This window comes from Sylvia atricapilla, chromosome 3 (genome assembly GCF_009819655.1).
Source record: "Sylvia atricapilla isolate bSylAtr1 chromosome 3, bSylAtr1.pri, whole genome shotgun sequence".
Taxonomy (NCBI): Eukaryota; Metazoa; Chordata; class Aves; order Passeriformes; family Sylviidae; genus Sylvia; species Sylvia atricapilla.
The window spans coordinates 60,527,548-60,550,857 of NC_089142.1; the positions used below are offsets into that span (position 1 = coordinate 60,527,548).

The following is a 23,310-nucleotide window of genomic DNA, read 5'->3' on the forward strand; positions in this document are numbered from 1 at the left end:
AGCCTGACATAAACTGGAACGATTGATTGCAGGCATTTTGTTACACTTGAAAACAGCCTGAATTGGTTCATTAAATCCTAAAGCTGCTTCATGTGCTACAACTTCTCCATTCCAGTAGAGGATAAAAGGAGAGGTGAATGGTCCCTGATTCACTTCAAGGTATCCCTGTGATCCTACTAAGTGGATCCTCTCTTTCAGCTGTTTTGGGTGGAAGCGAGGCATGAGAAAATGGGGAGGAAAACTGTTGAACGCTAGGTTTTGAGGCCTCTTTAGGTATGTCAGGAAAAGGACACTTCTGCTATGCCAGTTTTGCATATAATGTGCATCCCTGACAGTGGTGAGGTAGTTCTAAAATTCTTTAAAAGAGACATTTCAAGTGTAGGTGTAAACTGTGCATGGTGCATAGCACTGCAGCATGAGTAAAACAGTAAGTTACAAAAACCCCATAAAATGCTGTTCACTGTCCATAGGTACCCACGAACATGACAGTGAATACACCTGAACAGTACTACACCTCCATGGTGCTACCTGGGAGGGGTCTCCAGAGTCCTGCAGGAGAAAAATCTTGGCAAAAGAATGTGTCCTGCACAAGCCTCTGCCCGGGGTTGGACTTTGGCATTCTTAGCTGCCTGTGTATGCACTGTCTGTTCTGTAGTAAAAGAGGCCTGTGTAACACATGGAATACTGGCAAATTCTTCACTGAAGTCAGGGAAGGGAACAGTAGGTAATTGTATAAGTACAGATCCTTAATATGTACAGAAGCAACTACTGAGTGTCTTTCATGTGAAAATACAGAAATTTGTGTTGCTCCTACAGAATTTTGTGTTGCTCTGAAGGATTCTGCAGACTCACCATACAAGGATCTGCATATAACACAGTTTTAATAGTGAGTAGGTGTATTGAAAAGAAAGCATGGATTTGAACAGATTTAGTATGAGAATTAGCTTTGGTATCCACATAGTTTGGTGGAGTTTTTTTTATCACCCATTTAATGCCAGTATATCATATGGAAGAGTGCTGGGGATTGCAGCCAGAGTAGGATAGAACTAAATCAGTAAAGATATGTGCCGCAGGCTTGCACTAGCATTCTGCTGTCACCAAAATGATCAACATACTTAACAGAAGAAAAGGTCATGATCCGTGTTCTTCCAGCATTGCCTGGGATGTGCTCATTTTAGTTTAAAGTGGGATCTTTCTCTTTTAAACCCTTGTTTTTAAGGGTTAATATTTAATATTTATAGGTAAATTTAGACTTCCAGCTGAACCTGCCCATGTGAAACTGAAGTTTGTTTGTGTGTAGACTAGCTTGCACACATCTGTCATTTTTATCCGTTTACATTTATAAAAATAGAGAAGAGAAAAAGATTGTTACTCTTGAGGAATAGCATTCTTCCCTCCAGTGCATTCTTCTAAAGTTAACATTTCATTTTAGAAGAAAATTGCACCCATTTTACAAAGCATGACAACCTGAAAGCTCACACAGTAAGAAACACTTCTTACCTTCTGTAAGCTGTGAAAAGTTTTCAGATTATACTGTCATTTTAGAGCTTGCTGCCACACTGCTGAAAAGCAGCATCATTTGAGATGTATAGTAGAAAAACGCAGAGAGAAAAATTCTTAACTGTTTCCCTTCTACTCTGAATCTGATTTTGAAAAGTGATATAAAAACATAAAACACATAAACATATAAAAATGAACCCTAAAACTGGTAAATCTGAACTTTCTTAATCATGGTTCATAAAAGTGAAACAGAAACTATTTTGTTGCCTCATATGTTAGAATATAAGCACGTAGAAAAATGGTTGGGTAAAAGCTGAAATTTCCCACCTTCCTTTTTGTGTAGCTCTGTGGCATCTTAAGTGCAAGATTAAAATTGATGCAGGTGAGCAGTAACTTTGAACTTACTGCAAAAAGTAGTGGGGTAGTTCCAGTTCATTCAGCTGTTCAAGCCTGTGTGATCGTGTATCTGGTGCTCACCACAACATCAAATTAGTAGCAACATGACTTCTCTACTTCCCCCTTTCCACCCACCCAAAAAACCCCCCCAAACTTTGACAAGTTGTATTTGTTGTTAAGAGTTAGACTGATTTTCTTGAACACCCAGATACATAGCAAGTGATGCTTTTAGTAAATCGGTTGCTATTACAGAATCAGTTTGTGCTTTCTTTGCATAATCTGCAGGATTCATGTCAGTGTATTTCCTGCCAGCCACTTGGTATTAATAAAACAAATTTAGCCCTGACTCTCAGTTTAGTAGGAGTTGTAATGCAACTGAGTCTGGCTGAAGTAAATTCAGGCGTGCACCTCATTTCTAAGAAAGGTAATCATATCTGTCTGTAGGAAGGATTGCTGAGAAGAAGTTACAGTGCCAGCGAGGCAGAAAACTTTAAAGGAGGCTATTTATTTAATTAAAATTAATAACCATTCGCTGGAAGGAACAGCAATGGCTCTCGGAACTGCTAGGTCACCCCCCTTGGCTTCATGTTTCTTTTCTCCTGACTCTCTTCCAGTTTTGCCAAGTTGCAGCTGATAGCTGGAAGGAGATACAGAGTCTGTCATATTTTCCAGGCTAACATGCAAGATGAATGGTGGCAATGCTCTTGAAGTCATTGGCAATGGGGTTCTACTCTGCTCTATCCCTCTTTCATGGTGTTTAGTGCTCACCACTATATGGAGACGTGGACAGAGTGATTCTGTAGCATCTGTGAGGTACAGTGAGGATCTCTTTTAGAGATGTTCAACCAGGAACCAGGAATAGTCTGTCTTCAGTTCAAAGTAAGGAAAAGGCAAAGGAGGGAAAGAGTGATTGACTAGATGAGTTTTAAGAAGTGTCTACTGCAATCAACAACAAAGTTTAGGCTTTTACTTATACAGACGTGAAAGATATGTTTCCCTTCACATATTTGGCTCCTTTCCCAAAGCTTTATGTCAGTCTTTTTCCCTTATGTTTAATTCTGAACCACTCCCATCTTTCACTGCTGAGCAAATCAGTTCACTTTCTGCAAGTAGGAAGGTCTTCAGCTGTAGCAGCAGCCCCTCTCTGCTGTCAGAGCCGAGGCAGCTCGGGTAAGGTGTGTGACAGGGTCTGTCCACACATGGCACAGAGCCCAGCTCACAGGGTTACACTGCGCAGAAAAGATAGGGTGAGAATTTATAGCTTGTGTAGCAGCCTCACTGCTTTCTGCTGTCTCTACATTAAAAAAAAAAAAAAAGAGAAGAGACTCAAACATAGCATGAGTTTTTGTTAGCTGTAAAGCCCAAAGAGCAGCTGGAAAGCAGGTTCACTCCAGCCTTTTTGCCACAGAGATAGAATTCTGCTCTTGTCACCTCTTCTGCTTTTCCTGGTGTCTCAGCTCTGATGCCTGTCCCTCCTTAGTTTTCCCCAGGTCATAACACACACTCGTTTTGCAAAGTAGGACAGCTGAGATGGATATCATCCGTACTCCATCAAGGGAGGAGAGTAGTTGCTACATACAAGCCTTATTGGATCAGGCAGCTAATTGGCAGTTCACAAAGAGTATTGCCACCAATCTCCTTGTACTCTAGGCACTCTTGCTCATCTTGCTTTTTGCCCACCAGTGGTGTGAAATGGTAATTAAGCATAACCATTTGTGACTCTGAAGAGAGGACTACTTCTCCATGTACTAGTTTGCCATGTTTCACACTTTAGGCTATTTTTGTGCAATTTCTACTCTGGAGGATCATTTTCAGGTTTTCTAGCCCATCTTTGAGGGCAAAGAGGAGAGGATTGGTTTGGTTTTAGGATTTTCTAAACTTGTGTGGGACAAACTTTCTAATTTTACTGAAATAGTTGCTTGCAAAGCACTTTGAGATAAATGTATGAGAAGCACTCTGTGAGAGTTACCTCTTTAAAATTACATGAGGCAACATCAGAAACTTGCCTTCTGGGATCCAAAGTTCAGATCAGTGAAAGAAATACAAAAATAGGGAGTTTGGGCCCTTTATTTATAAAGCTGACTTTTCTGTATATGGACAGAATGTACTGTTTGTGCCTGAACTAGTAGCCTTCATTCCTGACTGTTGTGTGATAGCTTTAGTTTGTTTAACATCTTCTCTTTTTCAATGTTGTGAGTTTCTTACTTTCTTTTCCCTTCCCCTCCCACCCTTCCCCCAACTCTTTCTTTTCTTGTTGCAATTTAGAAATCAAGTTCCTCTACCACAACTGGAGAGAAGATCACTAAAGTCTATGAGCTAGGAAATGAGCCGGAGCGCAAGATGTGGGTGGATCGGTACCTGACGTTCATGGAGGAGAGGGGCACGCCTGTGGCCAGTCTGCCAGCTGTGGGCAAGAAGCCTCTGGACCTGTTCAGGCTCTATGTCTGCGTCAAAGAGATTGGAGGTTTAGCACAGGTGAGAAGAACTGGTTAAAAGTGAACCTTCAAAAGGTCAATATTCTTTTTTTCTAGAGTATTCCGGCTGGATACATCGTTAGGTTTTCAGCCCTGACAATATTGTTGAAGAAAATGGTTTTCATGCTTTTGTAGCTGTCTGGAGTTCATTTTGGGCTGCATAATGACCCTAAAACTTCGGAGTTTGAATCAAGATTGACCATTGCTGTACTCAGATGAAATTACTGCTTTTTAAGGGGTATCTAGTAAGAAAAGGCCACTGGATGAAAATTACAAGTAAGAAGTAGATGATAGAGCTAAAAGAAAAAGGGAATTTTTAAGTCCGTCTTTCCTATATAGAGATACAGCCTGTAGGACAACTCAGTTCATCTCTCCAGAGAAGCTGCCAACATTCTTAAAACACAGTCCCTCATCCCAAACCTTCAATTCTGAGTGTCTCTATATGGTATATTTGTTCCTTAGGCACAGACTGTGCTGTGTTTGGAAAATGCTTACAGGGTATTTTCGGCTGCTTTGCAAACATAATGATTACAAGGAAAAGGTGAATTACCTAAATGAGTTGAAGAAAAATGAAAGCAGGAAGAGCTGAGATAAAAAAGTCACAGATGGAAGACAGAAGCTTTCATTTGTGTTCTCACCAGTTAACTTGAAGTTCTGCAAAAGGATGTTGGAAAAATATTCATGAGTTCTATAAGGCTGTTCACCATAGAGCAAAATTAAATGTTCCACTGTTTAGCAGCTAAAGGGAAAGCAGGAGAAAACAGTCAGTACCTGCAGTCTTAGATTTGGCATTCAAAGTCACCTGTCCTTGCCTGATGATTGTACAAAGCATCCCTTGCATCTAGGGGATCACTGGCTAGACACTAGAAACTATTGTGAAGTGCAGGGATCCATGATTTCTATGTTTATGAGAATATTTGTTCAAAGTCTTGCAAAATGAGGTCTTAAAACATAGCTAACATGTAGATAAATATGCGTGTGTAATATACAAAACTTAATATTAAAACATACAATTCTACACTAATTACAAAATCCAAACTCAAAAATATGGCAAACAAATTAGATTCTCAAAAAGAGAATGTATTTTCATAATCTATGTGGTTAGTTCAAGAAAGGAATGTCCAACATCAATTAGTACCCCTTTCAAAGCTATTTTTAGTAGCACACCTCACAACACAGGATTTGACTACTGAATTAGATCACTGGCCATTCAAATCCAGCGTTTTTAGCTATTCTTATATTAAAGGCAGAGAAGCCTAATATAGTTCATTCTGCCAGTTGTTAAATGCTGTATATTGGTAAGAGATGTTATCCTGACATTTTTAGTGATCAGCTCATGCCCCTCAGCATCATATGGATTTGATTACTTTTAGCTTCGAAACTTTATTACAGGTAAATCATATCATGCAGCTGCTCTGCCTCGTACAGCATGATTGTGCCCACAGTGTGACTCTTAGCATCAAAAATTGAGCAAGATGGGGGGCAGATGGGATATTCTAGAGAGTCATTCATGTTGGCCTATTATGGAAATATATTTTATTTTGGGACATTCAGTGTTGATTTTCAGTGACAGACATTATGCTTTGCCAAAGAATAGACGCTGTTCACTTAGACTGATTTTTGAAAGAGCTTGAGTTACAAATGCATGTGCTTCAGTACCGGTGAAAATTTACACTTAAAATGAGGGCTCTTGGTTTTGCTGCTGTGCCCACATGAATGAATGGTCACTATGTTCATGTGTTTGGAGCTACTCAGAGGTGCAGAGCTTTGCTTGCTGAGTTTTATTTAAATGCATCTGTGTGATGCCCTCCTAAAAAGCTGTTGCTCCAAGGGCTGCGCTCCGTATCTTGTGACTCTGCCCAGAGAGTGGCAGGGAGTGGAGCTGTGCAGCAGTGGTGCATAATCCCTGTCTGAGGAGTCGCCGTTGATGGTGTCCCAACATGAACAGACCAGCTGCTGGCAGTCTTCTTTTAAATGCCAATATACTGGGCATTTAGGCATGAACGTTTCTGTTTGCATTATGCAATGTGTTCATTACGCACCACTTAGCTGTAAGCCAGTAGGCACAAAGAGCTGTGTAACTGGATTTCAGGCCTCAACAAGGGCAGTTAATGAAAATCTGGTCTCCTTTAGCTCCTGGGTTCTTGCAGGATGTACCAGAGAAATAAAAACACTTTGCATAGCCATGCCAACCTGCTCGCTGTTAATGCCGTGCTAAAAAGATCTTTGCTGACTGGCAGCAGTTACAGTGTAAACACTGAAAGAAACTTAGGCAAATGTTTTCTTTGCTGGCACACAGACTAAGGAATAATATGGCTAATGATAATTTTTCTTGCTATAGAAGTTAAATTGGAGTAATTAAAATATCAGGCCTTAGGATAAGTAGCAGACGTCATGGAAGCAGGATTGCTACCCCAAAAAAGATGAGATTTCTCAGATATTTAAAGCAAATTTATTTTTGTTCTGACCCTGCTCCTTGGATCATACCTAGAAACTGCATAACTGGTTGAATGAACTTAAAGGCATCAGGTGTTACATCAAAAGCAGTGACTGCTACAAGTGGTACAGCTGAGTGAGTCAGTGGCATCACCCAGGATGACAAATGAACTTCGCTATTATTGCAGATCAGCTATGTTTGAGGAACTCACGAGCAGAGTCTTTCAATATTCTCAGCCTTACACTGCAAACAAGACTCACAGTGGAGTGGTGCAGTCAGCATTGTAATACTGAGTATTGCTGGGTTAGCCGTGAGTGTTTGAAGTCTGCCTTAATTAATTAAGGGGCCTGGCTTCACTCTGCCTCTCATCTAGCCAGAGAATCATTGATCTGTCCCTGCAAGATGCACTAAAGTGAAAGGAATTGAACCAGGAATTACAAGCTGAACTGTTTGACAGCTCGTGGCTATTTGGGAGAAGAATTTATTTTTCATATCAGTGTTCAAATAAATCGCAGAATAACACTGTTATTGCTTTCTAAATTGTATTTTAGAAGCTGCTTTTTAATTAGAATGGGGTGGGTGTGGGTGGGTGTTAGGGAAGGAGAGAGTGAGCAGGAATTTGCTTGGAGATGGATTGCTAACTGAAGAGCATAGGCCCTGGAAGGGCGTAAGACATTTAAAGGATGCACCATGCAGAAGACTCCACAAGCAAAGCTTTTTATGTAGCTATCAGCAGGTTCCTTAATGGCTTTATAACTGTAAATGCTGTCTGTGCATTACTGCGCGTGGGAGTAATGAGCATTAGTTAAAAGAGGAAAATAAAAAAAAAAGTAAGCCAAGACATTAAGTGGGGGTTTTTTTTCCCTTTTTTGTTTCCTGACTTAAACAAAACACTTTGCTGTAAACCAATGATTCTGCCGTTTACTTTGCTAGGTTAATAAAAACAAGAAGTGGCGTGAGCTGGCAACCACCTTGAACGTTGGCACTTCGAGCAGCGCGGCCAGCTCCCTGAAAAAACAATACATTCAGTACCTGTTTGCCTTCGAGTGCAAGATTGAGCGAGGGGAGGAGCCCCCTCCAGAAGTCTTCAGCACTGGAGATACCAAGAAACAACCTAAGATTCAGCCGCCATCTCCTGGTAAGTCAGATAAACTGCAGCCTCTTACACAACCATTTTTTGAATCCAAGGCATCCTAGGCTGTTGCACCCTATATATTTATAGGTGTCTCGATAATGCTGGAAAAACAAGGATAAACCTGTTGTTGGCATCTTGTTCTCAAACTTGGAGCCAGCTCCCGCGTCAAATCAGGGTTAACTGTGAAGGGCCACCACAGTTGTGTGTCTGGTTTGTCCTTGCTCACTCCAGCATGTAAAGATGCGTGTGCCAGCGTACCCTTAACATCAGTGACACGGGCGTAACAAAAAGAACAGAGTTCTGCACGGATGTGCTTCTGCTGTAAGACAGGAGCATGCACTGGTCTAAAGGTCAGGCTCTGGGACCTGCACTTTCTTGCTGTGACTGAAGCTACTTTTCAACACAACTGTTGATCAGCAAGGCTTCAGCTGGAGCAGGATGGCAGGTGCTGGACTGATCAGCGTGTCTCAGATGGTTGCTCTGATGCAGCTCGTGTTGAATGTGTGGCAGATGGAGAGCTGAGAGTACAGTGTATCCCCATTGCCAGGCATCCTTGTTGGGAGGCGTGCTCTCTGTTCTTTTGTTGCTAATCCTGTGTGTCAGGTAAGTCATTAGGATCACTGTTTTAATCTTCTCATCTGAAAAATTGGACCTGGGATTGCTTTATTTTGGCTGTTCTTTTTTGCATTTGCGTCGTGCTGTTTGAAACCACTGTTTTCTTTCTAAATTCGTGTCACTCAAGTTTCTCAAGATTCGATAGTCACAGTTGACACTCAAGGCAGGACTATTTTAAGTAGAAATATTTTAAGTACATAGGAAGAGTTACAGTATTAGTCTAGATGTTGATTTCTGGACTATCCGTGGAAGAGTAAAAAAATCCTTTTGTTATTTTGGATTATTCCTTTTGTTACTAGTTTTTCTGACCAACGAAATAATTTGACAAAATTTGCAAACTACTGCCACAATTACTAGGCAGACCACCGTCACTTATTGTCAAGAGAATATAATTTCTGGAATGTTTGCAGCAGTTCCCTGCAGTAGAACACGGTTTTAGGAAAATATTAATTGACCTAATTTCTGTTAGTGCAGTTCACTGGCTGAAAATGGGAAGTGGAGAGTCAGAGACCCAACAAGCCCTGCAGATAGTTTGCAATTGCATGACTTCAGTACCCTATCATGGACACTAGAAAATTGGAAAGACCTTTATAATCATATAATGAAATTCTTGCCTTTCTGAGATTATCTCTTACAATAGTGCTTTCTCAGTATAGAAAAAGATAACAGTGATAAGGCTTAAATCTTTATCAGCCTGTTTTTTCAGTGTAAGGATTTGAGGGAGTGTTTAGTTAAAATCCTACTAAGCACATCTCTGTGTAATAACTTAAATATTTTCTCCTCATTGCTAAAACCTAGGGTTATCAGGTACCCCAGTGGTGATTGTTTAATAGAGAGGAGATTAGGTTACTTTGCAATTCAAGTTTAGAAGACAGAGAAAACCACTTGGTATTAGAAGTAAAGCCCATAGTCCAAATGTTTATCTGTCTGAAATAAGCACAGTGTGTCCTGAATGTGCATAGCTGCAAAAAATAATATGGGTTGGAGGTTCGCATCACCTCCTGAGAAGAGTGGTAAGGGAAGCTGAAATGGTTGAACTTGTTAAAGAGGGTGAAGAAGAAATTATTCTCTCTCTAAATATGAGTGTTACACTTTGTTCTCTCCTCCCTTACCTTCTCTCTCCAATACTGCTCTCAGTAGTTGATTTGGGGATGATAAATCAGCTGAATTTTGAGATGAAGATTTGCTATTTAAATATATAAACATGAAACAAAGGAATGGAGAAGTCAGATGTACCACTTTACAGGGTCCTTTTGCATCACGATGCTACAAATGAAAATGGCAAAGTCCAAGTTTAAATTTATCATAACATTCAAGCAAGCTGTCTTTGAGGAGAACTGAAACTATTTTTCTAAAATAAAAACACAGCAGGACATAGAGACTAGAAAAGAGGGAAGCAAGCAAGGATCTCAAGGTTTGTTTTGTTGGAGAGAAAAGAGCTCGTGTCACTGAATAGGACTGCACTTCTGTATGGAGAAAGGCTTTCCCAGTGTGTATCAGCTTTAGTACATGAAATCCCGCTGAGGTATAGATGCCTCAGAGAGTACAAGCCTGTTCCCTTTAATAGTCAGCTTTTTTTTCTTGTTTCTTTTCCTTTAGTATATACCAACATTAACATTTTAACTGCACAAAGGAAGCAGAGTTGTAGACATACTTTAGATAATCTGTCACTCTTTGGCATTCAGAGGGAACAGGAGCCCAATACAGCAAGAAACAGTAACTCCAAAGGTCCTTGCTTTAACCATTGTGCAGTTTAACTCTTGTGCAGTTAGCTCAGTGTAGGCACAGCCACTTAGAAGCCAAATCCATTTGCAGAGAACTAGTTACCATATTAGGGCTGAAGTTAATCTGATAGAAAAGCAGAGGGACTTGTCTCAGAGGAGAGGGTGTTGTATTTTGTCCGGTTCTGACAAAGCTGATGCTATGAAACAAGTCTTGAGATCTTAAAAGTCAGCTCATCTTCATAAAATTTTAAAAATTAAAGATTTCAATTGTTCATAAGAATACATCAGGACTGGCAGTCTTTATGGTACAGAGAAGGATTCATTTCCAGTGTTACTGTAGTTCCCACGTGTGTGGTTATGCAAGGTGGGAGCAGGCTGAAGTGCAGCTTAGAGCAAATCCGTTCTTGCCGATATCTCACATCCAAGGGGTGGTTATGTGACTGCCTCACAGATGACCTTTAGAATGCAGGCATAGAGAGTGCTAGGAAACACAGTGTGACAGCCATGGCAAGGAGATTCATGTGGAAGAGCATAGTCAAGAAAAGGAAGTGATGTGTAAGTCAAATTTATGGGACTGAGAGATGTTGGTCTGGGATCACGTGTTTGTCTGTTTGCTTGTAGCACTATTTTTGGGATTCTCCCATCACTTCTGATTTTTACAACATCATTAATAAGTAAAGGGTAGGTAAAGGAGTGAATAATTTATTGTTATGTACAGTGAAATTTCTGATAATGCCAGCAATTATAAGAAGTCAAAAAAAGGAGTGAGAGTAGAGCAGCCAGTTGGCCTTGATGAGCAAAGATTAGCACAGTAGCCAAGGTGTTAGGGTTAGGATTTGGTGCTCATTTCAATAGATCTTACTTCATATCACTGTCAGAGCCTCTTCTGCTGTTTCATAAAGCTCCTGGGGAGGGGTGGGGGCTTGGAATGTTTTAGTGTGCCATGCACTACTCTGAGGCTGTGCAAGTTGATGGTGTGTTAGTGGTATCTGAGGCATTTGTGCCAGCTTTAATCTGCCTGGGACAGGTAACACCATCAGCAGCGAAGGCCGGCAGCCAATGCCTGATGACAGAATAACTAATGGAGCATCCCTGGTGGTCTTCTGTCCTGATTACTGGGTCTGGGACAAGGTCCATGTCAACTGCTGATGATTTTGCTACGTAAAAACTCCCTTAGAGAGAGAGGCATTGTAGATCTTCCTTCTTTCCAGGAGTGGGTACAAAGATAAAATGCTTTTCCTGTGATGTGCATTTGTTAGTTTTGACCAAAATGCTCACAAATAATGTGGGAAGTTCTAAACTGAGAAGAATTCTAGGCACCATTACTGTAAGCACTAATGGATGCTAGAGAAAAAAATTCCGAAAGAGCATCAGCATGAAGGAGTTATCTTCCATTGCTGTACTCTGGCACTCTGAGTTCTTAGTTGCAGTGTGTGGTTATGCATGCACAACTCTCAAAACAGCAGGCTCAGAGTTATCTTGTGTTGAATGAACAGGATGGCCAAAGAGGTCCAGCTGAGGATGCTTGTGAGTAGCAGCAGCTGACCTTGATGTCAGCAGAGATTTCATTAAAGCAAACCTGGAAAAATTGTACACTTGTGCTGGAAAGGGGGAGTGAGAAGGTGCTGGGAGCGTGTTGTCTGCGTTTCCTTGGCAGCAGAGAACCGAGACTTGGGGAGGGGGGACAGCACAGGCACGGCAGGACGCGGCCATTCAGCGAGTGCGCCTGTAACCAAAGCCATCCGTCTGTGCTGGCGGGTGCCTGGCTGAAGGGCTATTATTAGCAGGCAGGTGATGTCATGGAGCGTGTCATGAGGCCGGCCAGGGAATCCCCACTGAAGATGGATGGGCCGGGGGCTGGGAGGGGTGGCTGGGGGGACAGGCAGAGGTGCCCCTGTCCCTGCATCCGCCCCTGCCCGGGGGGCCCTGCTGCAGCCAGCAGCCCCCAGTCCAGCCTAACTGGGGTCCTGGCTTCGTGCTGTGTGAATTATCTTCCCAGCGTGGTGGCTGGCTGCTCACTCTGAAGTATGTGAATGTACTTAACCTTAGTAACCTTTCCATTGTTTACTTTAGAGTATACATTTGTAGCTTCTGGCAAAAGGTAGGGATATCCTAGAGAGCATGTCAGGCCTCACATTAATGGAGTTTCAAGAGGCTTCATTCTTCTTTCCTTGGTTTTGGTGTGGGTTTTTTGGTTGTTTTTTTGGTTTTTGTGGGGGTTTTTTTGTTTGTTTGTGGGTTTTTTGGGGGTTTTTTTGTTTTGTATTTTTTCCCAGAGGGAAAAAAATTGCTGGCAAGAGAAAAGTTTTATATCTTTTTTTAGCTGCATATTTCTTTTGTGGTAAATAAAGGGTCTTTCCTGAAAGTACTTACTGCCGTGCTGCAGAGAATAGTGCATACTATCATGTGTTATTAACACATGCTTCCACAGCAAACTGCGGAAGACCTCACCTTCTCACCAAGATGTCAATTGTATTTAAGTTTTGATGTATTCTGTATGGTAAAAGCATATTCTTACGAATCTATTATGATACTTGAAGGACAATTATTTCTTGGGTGCAGATGTGAGATGAGGAATTCAGTAGCTATGAACCCACAGGGGTTTTTTTCCTACACATCCCGAAGAGAGCTACAGAATCATGTAAACAGAGATTACTTTTTCTAGAAGAATATTTTTGTTTGTCTTCCTTCTTAGAGCTTGGTTTAATACTAAAGTTTATGAAGCACTCTAAAATATACTGTTTCTCTTTCAGAATGTCCACAATCAAAATTAAACATCTAACATAATAAAACCCCTGCAAAAATAGATGTAAAAAAATCAGAGAGCAGCCCAGCAAATGTAAAACTTAAGGTGAAATAGGAAATACAGGCTCTTCTTGATAGATACAGTCCTAATCCAGAGATTGAAACACTTGCAGTTCCTATTCTGTAGAAGTGTCCCTAACCCAGTGGAGGTCAGGGGCAAAGTGTACTAACAAAGCAGTACCAGAAACTTTGCACTTCTCATGACAGCATTTGCCTTCCATTTTATCAGTTGTACCTAAGCCATTTAGAAAGAGGCTTGAGGAAAAATAACCAACCTTACAACTGCCACCCTGAAGATAGAAAGTGGACTTGTAGCATCTCAGTTGTGTATCTTCCTTTTTATTTTAAACCTTTCTTTATATGAGATTATATAAAACGTATTCTTATTAATAATTTTGCACTCCTGCAGCCCATAAATACTGAAAAATCTTTTACTGTTTTCCTTTAGGTTTGCTAGAGGTATGAATTAAGCACTTTCCAGGTAGGATAGGGAAAAGCTTAATTGCTTCTTCATAACCCACCATACGAGAAATATGCAGGGTTAGGCAATATCCAAATTTACAGTAAGTGTATGGGTACACTAAGATGTTTACTTACATGTTGCCAATACACTAAGATGGTATGTGACAATCTGTGGCATAACTCAGAAATGCTTTCAAACTTTTTAGAAGAATCTAGAATTGTGTTTAAAGCTCAAAGGGAGAAGAATGATCTTGACCTGCTTGGGGGTCATATATACAGAGAGCTCATTTTATGTGAATATGATGAGGTTTTGTTTCATTATAGCACCAAAGCCTTCAGCTAACCGTACACTAATGTAACTAACATTAGTTGTTGCAAGTGTTCTTGTTCCTGTATTAATGCAATCAGAGAGCTTTTCCTAAACTTTTTTTTGAACCTCGTTACTATGTAAGCATAATTCAAAAATGCCTCAGAAAGATGAGGACAAGAACAATGTGGTCCACACAATGTGGATTTTACATATGCACTTGCTACTGAGACTGATTTCCAGATAGGGGAACATGTGTTACAGATATAAATGAAACACATATAAAAAAGGTGTTCTTCAGTTAAAAACAAGCTCTGCCTGTCAGGATGATGAGTGTTCTAGAATTCTGAGCCAATTATAAACTACTCTCCTTCATATACAGAAGAAAAACCCATACTGCTTGTTCCAATTTTCCCTCTAACAGTAATTTATAAAGTTTTGTTAATTGGTTGTTGAACGTAGATAGGCAGGCGCAACAAAGGACATACATGACAGTTCATAAAAAAGAAGGACCTCTCAAGCCAAATCCATGTCCTACTCAGTGTGTTCGATTTGTGGATTTTTTCTGTTGGTAATTTTTTCCCAGTCACATCCAAGACTTGAATCCTACAAGTTCTCCTTGCGTAGAATGTCTGCTACAAGACCTGTCAGATCCAAGGCTTAGATGTTGTTACTAATCCTCACCACCTTCTAAATCATAAAACTGCTCTGTAGAGCTTTGAGCTCAGGGCATGTTTCTGTTCAGTAGTCACATGAAAATAGTAGTTTTGGTGTCTGCTCTGGAAGACTGGTCTGGATGTATTTTACCATTAGCTTTACCATTACCAAATCTGATGTATTCGTGTAATGCCCTTATTGCTGCTCAGTCAGATCAGAACACAGCAGTAAAATGCTCAAATATACATTTGTTATACCAAGAATATCAAACTATTTACCTCCATTAAGGAGGACAGTAGTGCAGATACTCTCTTGCTTTCTGAGCAGCTTATTTCTCAACAAGTAAGTTTTCACAGATTAAACAGATGCTTTGCAGAATTGACCTGGTCTTGTTACATATGCTTTACCATCAGCGACCCTGACTAACATTTTGTTAAGATGTCCCTTTCTATTTTTACAATTCTTGTGGGAATGTTATCTGTAGCCTCCTGTTCAAACGCTACTTTCAGTTATTGTTTTCTTCTGATCCCAGATTGCCTTTTGCGTTTCTTGACTACCATCTTTTGCCATGCTGTCTCAGAGATGACACGGGATTGCAGTGTGCTGCTAATCATTTGCTATGTTTCACCATGGAAATGTCTGCCTTTTAGTGCTAAATAAAACCATGAATTTATATTAATATAGCAGCCTAAATTTATGATTAAAAGCTCCTGGCTGAAATATTCTTCTAAACGCATGTGTTGTGATAGTGATTATATGAAGAAGCTATGCCAAAGAACAACCTTCATTTACTCTGTTGTAAACTACAGGCAATTAACTTTGTATCTCTGACCTCTGATTTAAATGATGCTTCATCTGGATGATTTCTATCCATGTTGCTTCAGGCAGCAGATTAAATTCGTGGTTCTAGGAAAGATGATGGCTATTACTACACAGCATACCCTGATCTCAGAGGATTTTGGGGAAGTTATAAAGTACTGAGATGGATTGAAGTATACACAGGCTTCTGGAGGAAAGAACCATTTTTTTTCCTTGATGATTATTATTTCCATGGGAATTTGGCTGCTACTTTTTCATAATTACTTTCTTTTAAATTTTTCAGCTAATTCTGGTTCCTTGCAAGGCCCACAGACTCCACAGTCCACTGGTAGTAATTCCATGACAGAAGTGCCAGGCGATTTGAAGCCCCCAACACCAGCATCCACACCTCATGGACAGATGACACCTATGCAGGGTGGCAGGTATGCAGAGGTTTTTTTATTCATTTTTTTATAGCTCTAGTTCTACAGCAATTTAATCCAGTCTTTCCTAACTGCTCTGGGACTCGTAGGATTTTACAGTAAACCAGTCAGAGCCTGAGAAGTGGCAGAAAATTATTTCTTTTTGGAGGAGACGGAAGGAAAGGGAGGAAGGAGTAGAGGTCCATTAGCTTTCTAAACACCAGAGAAGGATCGGACAAGCGCCAGTGCAAAGAGGTGCATGTGAATATGTCAGTAGTGGGGCGAAAGGTAGAACCCAAAAGCACCAACTTAGAACTACAACCTTCCTGTCCTTGCTTATCCTGTACACCTCTGGTCAACAGATCCAGCCACGCTCAGGAAGGAGAAACGTGTGGTTTAAAGGTGTTACTTGAATTCACATTGTGAAAAGCATATACAGTAACAGTGGTTGAGATAGCAGAGGGTTCAGCTGGATGGACCAAGAGGTCTCTTTCCGTTCTGTGCTCTGTAAGTCTCACAGACCAGCTTAATTTGAAGTGAAGCTGTCTCACTGTTCATTAAGGAACATTAGTCCACTGAAGTCCAGCAAAACAATTCTGCTTCAGCAGGAACACAACTGAGCTCTGAACTTGTACAGAGCCACTCCAAACTTAATTGACTTAGGTTCTTTTTTTCTCCATCTGTAGCGCTGCAGAAAGGATAGCAAGAAGCTATTTTAATCATCTTAAATTCAGATTGAACAGCTTAGTGAAATTTCAGGAAGGTTTAGATTTTATATGAGTAATAGAAATATACAAACAATAGAATTAGATGAAAAACCTTGACCTTAAAGGTAAGTAGAAAAGAAGCTTGGGGGGAAAGTGGGTAGATTCTTCTTAATGGTTTTTCATTGTGAAAGTCTTTTGCATCTTCCTTGAATGTATGCTATACTGATCACTGCCACAGCTTGGAGAGCTAGTTATATTGTAGCCTAGGCTGTTTTCACAGTTCTTACCAATACAGGATGATGCTAATGTATCTTTTTTTTTCTTAATCTCCCAGAAACAGTGCAGTCAGTGTGCATGATCCCTTTTCTGATGTAAGTGATTCAGCGTTCCCAAAGCGAAACTCCATGACGCCAAATGCACCATACCAGCAGGGAATAAACATGCCAGATATGATGGGAAGGATGCCATATGAGCCGAATAAAGATCCTTTCGGTGGAATGAGAAAAGGTATTTTCTTTGTGGGAGCTTAAATGTTCTTCCCTGTGTCTTGGGTAATCAGGATGTTGTAGTCAGAATGAGCTTTTTCACTTTGATGATTTTGCCATTAGTATCCTTGTAGCAAAAAGAGAGGTGCAGTGCAATTGACTTTCTGGTCTAGTCATATTTTTCCCTATCAGGGTCATTATTTTGGAATGTCCATTATTTTGGAATTAACAGAATCCTAAAAATGCTTGTAGGAATACATTTTGGGAAATGGCATAAATCATAAGGTTAGATTTTGTATTTCTTGAGGTTGGTTAGCTACTCTGCACATCAAGTGCTGGACTTCACTGTTAAAATAGGAAGTGGTGAAGCAATATGCCTGGTTGTAGTAGGACTAATCTGGGAATTCACTGTGTGAAACTGAGCAAGCCTCCTAATGCTCTCTCTCTCAGTTTACATATTTTTCAGAATAGTAAAGCTAATTTTTTTCTTACTTGTGCAGTGCCTGACAAAAGATGATAAACACACTCAAAGCTTGTTTAATTTTAGAAAGCAAAATTTAAAATTAATGTCAAAACTGACTCTGGTCCTTTTGGGTACTTAACCTAGAGCTGGTTTTGTGGATGTTGTAAAATGATCTTAAAATGAATCAATCTTGCGTGCCTCAGATATAGGAAAGTGGGAGGCAAGAACACAGGCAGGGCTCACAATGGCTGTAAAGAGAAGAGCAGGTGGAGGACATAAAGTGTAAACTAAAATAGAGCAGAAGGGAGATATGACAAGAAGAGGCCCTGAAACAGAGGAAAGAGAGAGATGTGATGAAGCGGGAAGATGCTCTGGAAGAGTTAGTTAATTAGATGTGATTTTTTTAAAAAGCCTTTCCTTTAAACCCTTTTGCCTGGACTGTGGACACTAACATGTAATACAGTTGAAGGAAGGGAAAACTCTCTCTGCTTTAGATTCACTTTAGGTTTTATATCCATATGAGATTAAGTGGGTGTATTGTACTTTGTCATTCATTTCACTTCATCCTGTCGAAACAGAAATATCTCTGTTCAGTATCTACTATGAGGGACTAAAGGCTAGAGTCTCTTCTATTTGCTTGGTGATTTATATCTGATAATAGTGCTTTTTCTTGGACCCATAGAACATGCCCATCTTACTTGAGAAGCTACATTAGGATACAGTATCCTTTCCATTACAACATTATTGTATATGTGTGTATGAGGGTTTTATAGGGGGAAATAAAAGCTTGATTCTGACAGCTTTGTAGTTCAAACTAGCAGATATGCTTTCATCTGTTTTGTAAGGCTTATGTTTGCGTTCATTTTTAGCATTGTTTTCGTTGAAAAGAACGAGAGTAACTTTAAGTAAGAACTTCAGCTGTGAAGACCAAAGGGAAGCAGCTGCCTGGTGCCTGATAGCTCAGTTCCATAGAAGGCGATTTCTTTCCTCACTTGCAGCTCCTTAGTACTATACCCATCATCTTGGTAGTAGTGTTGCTTCATGTGCTCCCATTAGACCCCAGAGAGTTTGCTGGACCTCCTAATTCTCCTTGTCAGTGTTAGGAATCTGAACATTCTCCTAAAATACTTTATTGAAAAGAAAGTGACTTTCAAACATCCAGATTAATAAATTTAATTTCACTGACTGTTGCAGTGCCTGGAAGCAATGAGCCTTTCATGACCCCTGGACAAATGCCTAACAGTGGAATACAAGATATGTATAACCAGAGTCCATCTGGAGCGATGTCCAACATGAGCATGAGCCAGCGACAGCAGTTCTCTTATGGAAGTGGCTATGACAGGAGGTGAGTCAATCTTCAGGAAAAAGCAAAGCCATGAAAATGATCCTCTCTCCTCCCTTTTCATTTTCCCATTCCACCTTGCAGAGGACATAGCAGCCTACATTTCCTACAGCATCTAACTAAATCACTGGAGGTCAAACCACTGGTAATAACTGAGTTGACAGTCTTTCCTGACTTCACAGAAATTAATAAGGAGGAATTTTCACACCTTAAAAGTCACTCAGGCTGCAGCAGATCAGCTCATGAGTGTCTTTGACAGCTGCCTTCAGCTGGCGGCTGGGCTGGGCTATGATGGCATAAAGTAGCACTTGAGTTGGTCTCCTGGCCATATGTTCACCTAAACAGTTGCTGGTTGGCTTTTAATGAAAAACAAAATGCACAGTCTGAATGTGTCTCATTTGTGGTCTGTGAATGAATTGCCTTTGGAGAGTCTGGAGTCTGTTGTCAGAACTGTAGCAACAGGATTCTCATAAGTTTGTCCTTCAGGGAAGTACATGAAATAAATCTGGTCTTCCTTTGTTTATCTGGGGAAAGGCTTTGGAAAAAAAAAAAGTGGTAAAATCACTGATGTCTAAGCATTGGCAGAGCAATCAGAATGTTTTGGGAACGTTTGGATTGTATTAAGTATTCTGGCAGATTTTGCTGCTCTGGCCATATTCCTGCTTCTACTTTCATTAGGCTGTGTACTTAGCTTTTCTTTTTGTTTACTGATGGTAGACAGAGTGGTGCAGTGTGGCTCCTTAAAGTGTAAGGGCAGAGTAGTTTTCAGTCAGTAGTTTTAAGTAGTGGATGTGTCAAATAAGACAAATACAATCATGCTGTTCAATAGGTCACATTGCTGGGGATTGGTGACAGTGAGGGCTCCAGGAACAGTGAGGAAGGTGTTAAGTCAAGGGAATGTTTTCTTTAAGGGGCATGATTTATTTTATTTTATTTTGTCAACAATTTTGGAAAAGAAGTACTTTTTTCAGAATGAGATTTCCTTTGTCATTTTCTGGGTCAGATCATGGGCTGGGTCCTGAAGGCAGTATGGTACCACCTGGTAAAAGCAACATGGTGCCTTCAAACAGTGACCCAAGCATGTACTCTCCTAATTGGCCGGCCAAGGTGAACACTGATTTCTCCGTTTGTAGTACCCACAGTAACCAGCTAACGAGGGCGAGCAGCCTGTAGGGGAGCACACAGGCAGAACATGTGGCCTCTTGATTACTTACTGCTGCTTTGCTTTCTTGTTTAGGCTTTTGCCATTGTTTCAGTTTCTTGCAGGGGAGCAGAGGCTTGTGTGAGTCAGTTGACTTTCTGTAGTAGTAGAATCAGAGATGTTAGAAAAGAAGTGTACATCCTACCTTGGGGATCTGTTGCTCAGCACAGGACTAGAACACAGTTTACAGGCCCAAGTTCTCCAGAGCAGCATTAAATGATATCACTTCTGAAGCTTCCACAATTTCACCTGGCTTGTGGTTATCCTGTGGCTAACAAACTGAACATTTAGAAAGTCTTCCCTTAAGTATAACATATGTTTACCTTTGCTGAATTTTATTTTACTGCATGTGCTCTTAGACAGCTACAGGCAACTCCCATCATTTACATTTCCCTTTTCTTTTAACAGGCATTGGATAATTTCTCTCCATCCATGTCATAATTTTAGGAGATACTGAATTGCTATTTCTTTCTGTCTGGTTGTCTCTTTTTTAAAAAATGAGGTCCCATTAGTTCTTTTAACATGTCAGGTTCCCCAGTTCTCTGTTTCTGTGACTCTCCCTGATACATAATTATTCCTCTAATTGTTGTGTTCTCACTAGTAGTGTACAGAGAGGAATTACTGACATATTAGCCTGCAATACAGTGTTATTTATCAATCTTAATGCTTTCCAAGTACGTGATTTCAGCAACCTAAATTTGATTCAGATGTGCTAAAAATATTGCACTGTAGTGCTCCTCAGAGGTCCTAAAGGCCACAGGTAAGTTTCCAAGTGCAACACAACTTTTGTCTCTTATTGTGTATGCTTCATTATGTAGCTTTAATTAAAAATCACACAAATGTTAGCAAAATTATGAGTACTGTTTTTGCTCACTTTAAATTGATATGTTCTTGAATCATCCAGAAAGTAGCTTGCTATTAGACTGGCATTCTAAAACATAAGAATTTTTACCTGCAACCTTTGAGCTGTACACCAGATGCTTCCCCACCAAGGATGGGCTCCCCATGTCTGCAGCTGCTTTTCTTACCTCTGTGCTGACCATACCCTCTTCCCATTCCTGACTGCTCCATCTAAATCCCTCTGTTGTATCTTCACTGCTTCTCCTTTCTTCTATGTACTTAACCTCCTTCCTTCCTCTACCAGCTCCAGCAGAGCTTACTACCTCAGGCTCAGGACCGTACTAGACTGTATCTTCACCTTGTTTCCAGATGGCAGATACCTTCAAAGTGCAAGATTTTCAGAGGACTTTACTTTTCCTGGTGGCTTGAAAACTCTAGCAGCTCTAAGTGTTGATTTGAATGCTTTATTTTAGGCATGAACCATATGGGCAGCAGTATCCAGGACAAGGACCTCCCTCAGGACAGCCACCATATGGAGGACATCAACCTGGAATGTATCCACAGCAGCAGGTAGTAGAGGGGAAAATGGCTATGTTCGTAACATTTATTTAAAAAAATTCACCCCAGGATTCTGTATACATTGAAAATTTTGTTTATACAGTGTAAATCTTTTGGCACAGAGGAGCACTGTAGTTCTGGTCAAAGTCACAGCCTGCATGGATAAGCAATGTATGTGCAGCTGTAGGAAAATGTGTTCATTACACTGGAAGAATGTAAATTTTAACATATATTCTGTGGCTTTGGATGTGCATCAGGTGATTGTCCCAAGTTAATAGTCAGCAGACTAGGAAAGTATAAAGCATAGAAAAGCCAAGTGACAAATAGAAGTGAAGTAACAAGTGAAGGAACAAATACAATAGTGGCTTGGATGGCAGGTTCAAAGTAAAATGAGCAGCACTCTCAATTATTTTTGGTGCTGTGGTGGGTCATATGAGATACCTATCTTTAATATAGATCAGAGGGTATATTCCCACCTGATGTCTCTAGTAATAATATTGTACAAATATGTAGGAGAGAATGTTATTGGTGTTAAAATAGTTTAAACATTTATACATTACAGTCTCTCTAACTCTTAAAACTCAAAATACAAATTATATTGATTAATAAGATTTTTTTTTGTGACATGTATGATTAATACCTTGTGAGAAAATCCCACCTTAGAAGTCAATAGCAAAACTCCACTGACTTCAACAGGATCAGTTTCATTCTGCATGCTATTAATTCAGTTCTAATCATACAATCCTTGAATTTGGCTTCCAGGATAGAAAGCATTTTCTTATTATAAAAAACCTGAAATGTAAACTAGTTTTGAGCCAATTCCAGATAGTTCTTTTCAGTTTGGGATAGAGTTTTACTAGGAAATTGGGGCCAGGGGTTGGGAGTGCTGTGGGGAGAAACGGAAGGAGATCTTAGATTGCACTGTATTAAAAACGTACATAAATTTAAATCCCAGAATTTCTTGCTTATCTCTTTAGTACATAACATCTCAAAAATGGCATAATCAAAAAACTGTTTTGTTGTTTTTTATGACAAGCATATGCTAGCAGTCTAGGTGATTTACTGGGGAAATAGCAAAGATATATTATAACAGAACAGTTTGTGATATTCCATACTAATGTGTGCAGGGAATATATTAACTACATGTTCATTTAAGCAAGGAGACAGCTAGAATTTGTAAAAATATATTTGGCCTTGTCCTTACTGCTACTTATATATTTTGTACAATGACTCTTGAATGCAAAATGCATTAATGCAGAAAAGCAGTGGAGAATGAAGGACAAGGATCCTGACCAGCCTCAGCCTCTTTCTCCCATCCCAAGAGGATTCCACTACTTCATTTAGCTAGAGATTCTGTTGCCAGTAGCTTATTTACAATTTCCTAAATCTTACTCTGAAGTGGTGCAGGAGGAATGTGAAAAATGACCCTTTCAAAGCTTTATCTACAACCCAAAGGCTAAGGAATGACCTGCAAAAGGAGGTGATTGAAGCATGAACTCCTGGGGCTAGTGAAACACTTGGAGCTAGGTTTTCCAATTCCTGTATGAATGCTCACATTGCAAGAGCTGTCACACAGCAGGTGACCTGTGTTGGTGGCTTTTTGTCCTCTGTGAGGTCTCAGAATTCCATATCTCAGTGGAGAAAGAGGCACTTGTGCAGTCTCAGTGCCTTGCTGACCATGTCCACGGGAGGGAGAAGCTCAAGTGCATCACTGTCCTCTGCACTGGGCACATTGACCCACAGTACCAGGGTGCTGGAGTGCTTTTAAAAAGGCACATGCTTCATTCCCAAGTATCTGCTGTAAGTGCTGAGTCACTGTGGCAAAACTTCTTAGGTGTGGCTGCTGCCAAGTCATTTCTTAATGTATAAATTGGCCCCAAGGGTGGAATTTAGTACAGCAAGTAGTTCATGTAAGGCTTGAAATAGGTATTTCTCAGATAGCCAGAAAGCTCTATAGCAAGTTCTAAAAAAATACTTTCTTA

The 23,310-nt window shown here is 40.3% G+C and overlaps 1 protein-coding gene across 6 annotated transcripts in view; it reads left to right on the forward strand.

Moving 5' to 3' along the window:
• The window catches only part of ARID1B (AT-rich interaction domain 1B), a 323,744-nt gene that overhangs the window by 292,303 nt on the left and 8,131 nt on the right, over positions 1-23,310 (forward strand). For all 6 annotated transcript variants that reach the window (XM_066315514.1, XM_066315519.1, XM_066315515.1 and 3 more), the window contains 6 exons: positions 4,162-4,371; positions 7,741-7,945; positions 15,615-15,753; positions 16,774-16,946; positions 18,582-18,732; positions 21,244-21,340. In XM_066315514.1, coding sequence (XP_066171611.1) covers positions 4,162-4,371; positions 7,741-7,945; positions 15,615-15,753; positions 16,774-16,946; positions 18,582-18,732; positions 21,244-21,340 — 975 coding nt within the window. The remainder of the gene's footprint in view (positions 1-4,161; positions 4,372-7,740; positions 7,946-15,614; positions 15,754-16,773; positions 16,947-18,581; positions 18,733-21,243; positions 21,341-23,310) is intronic.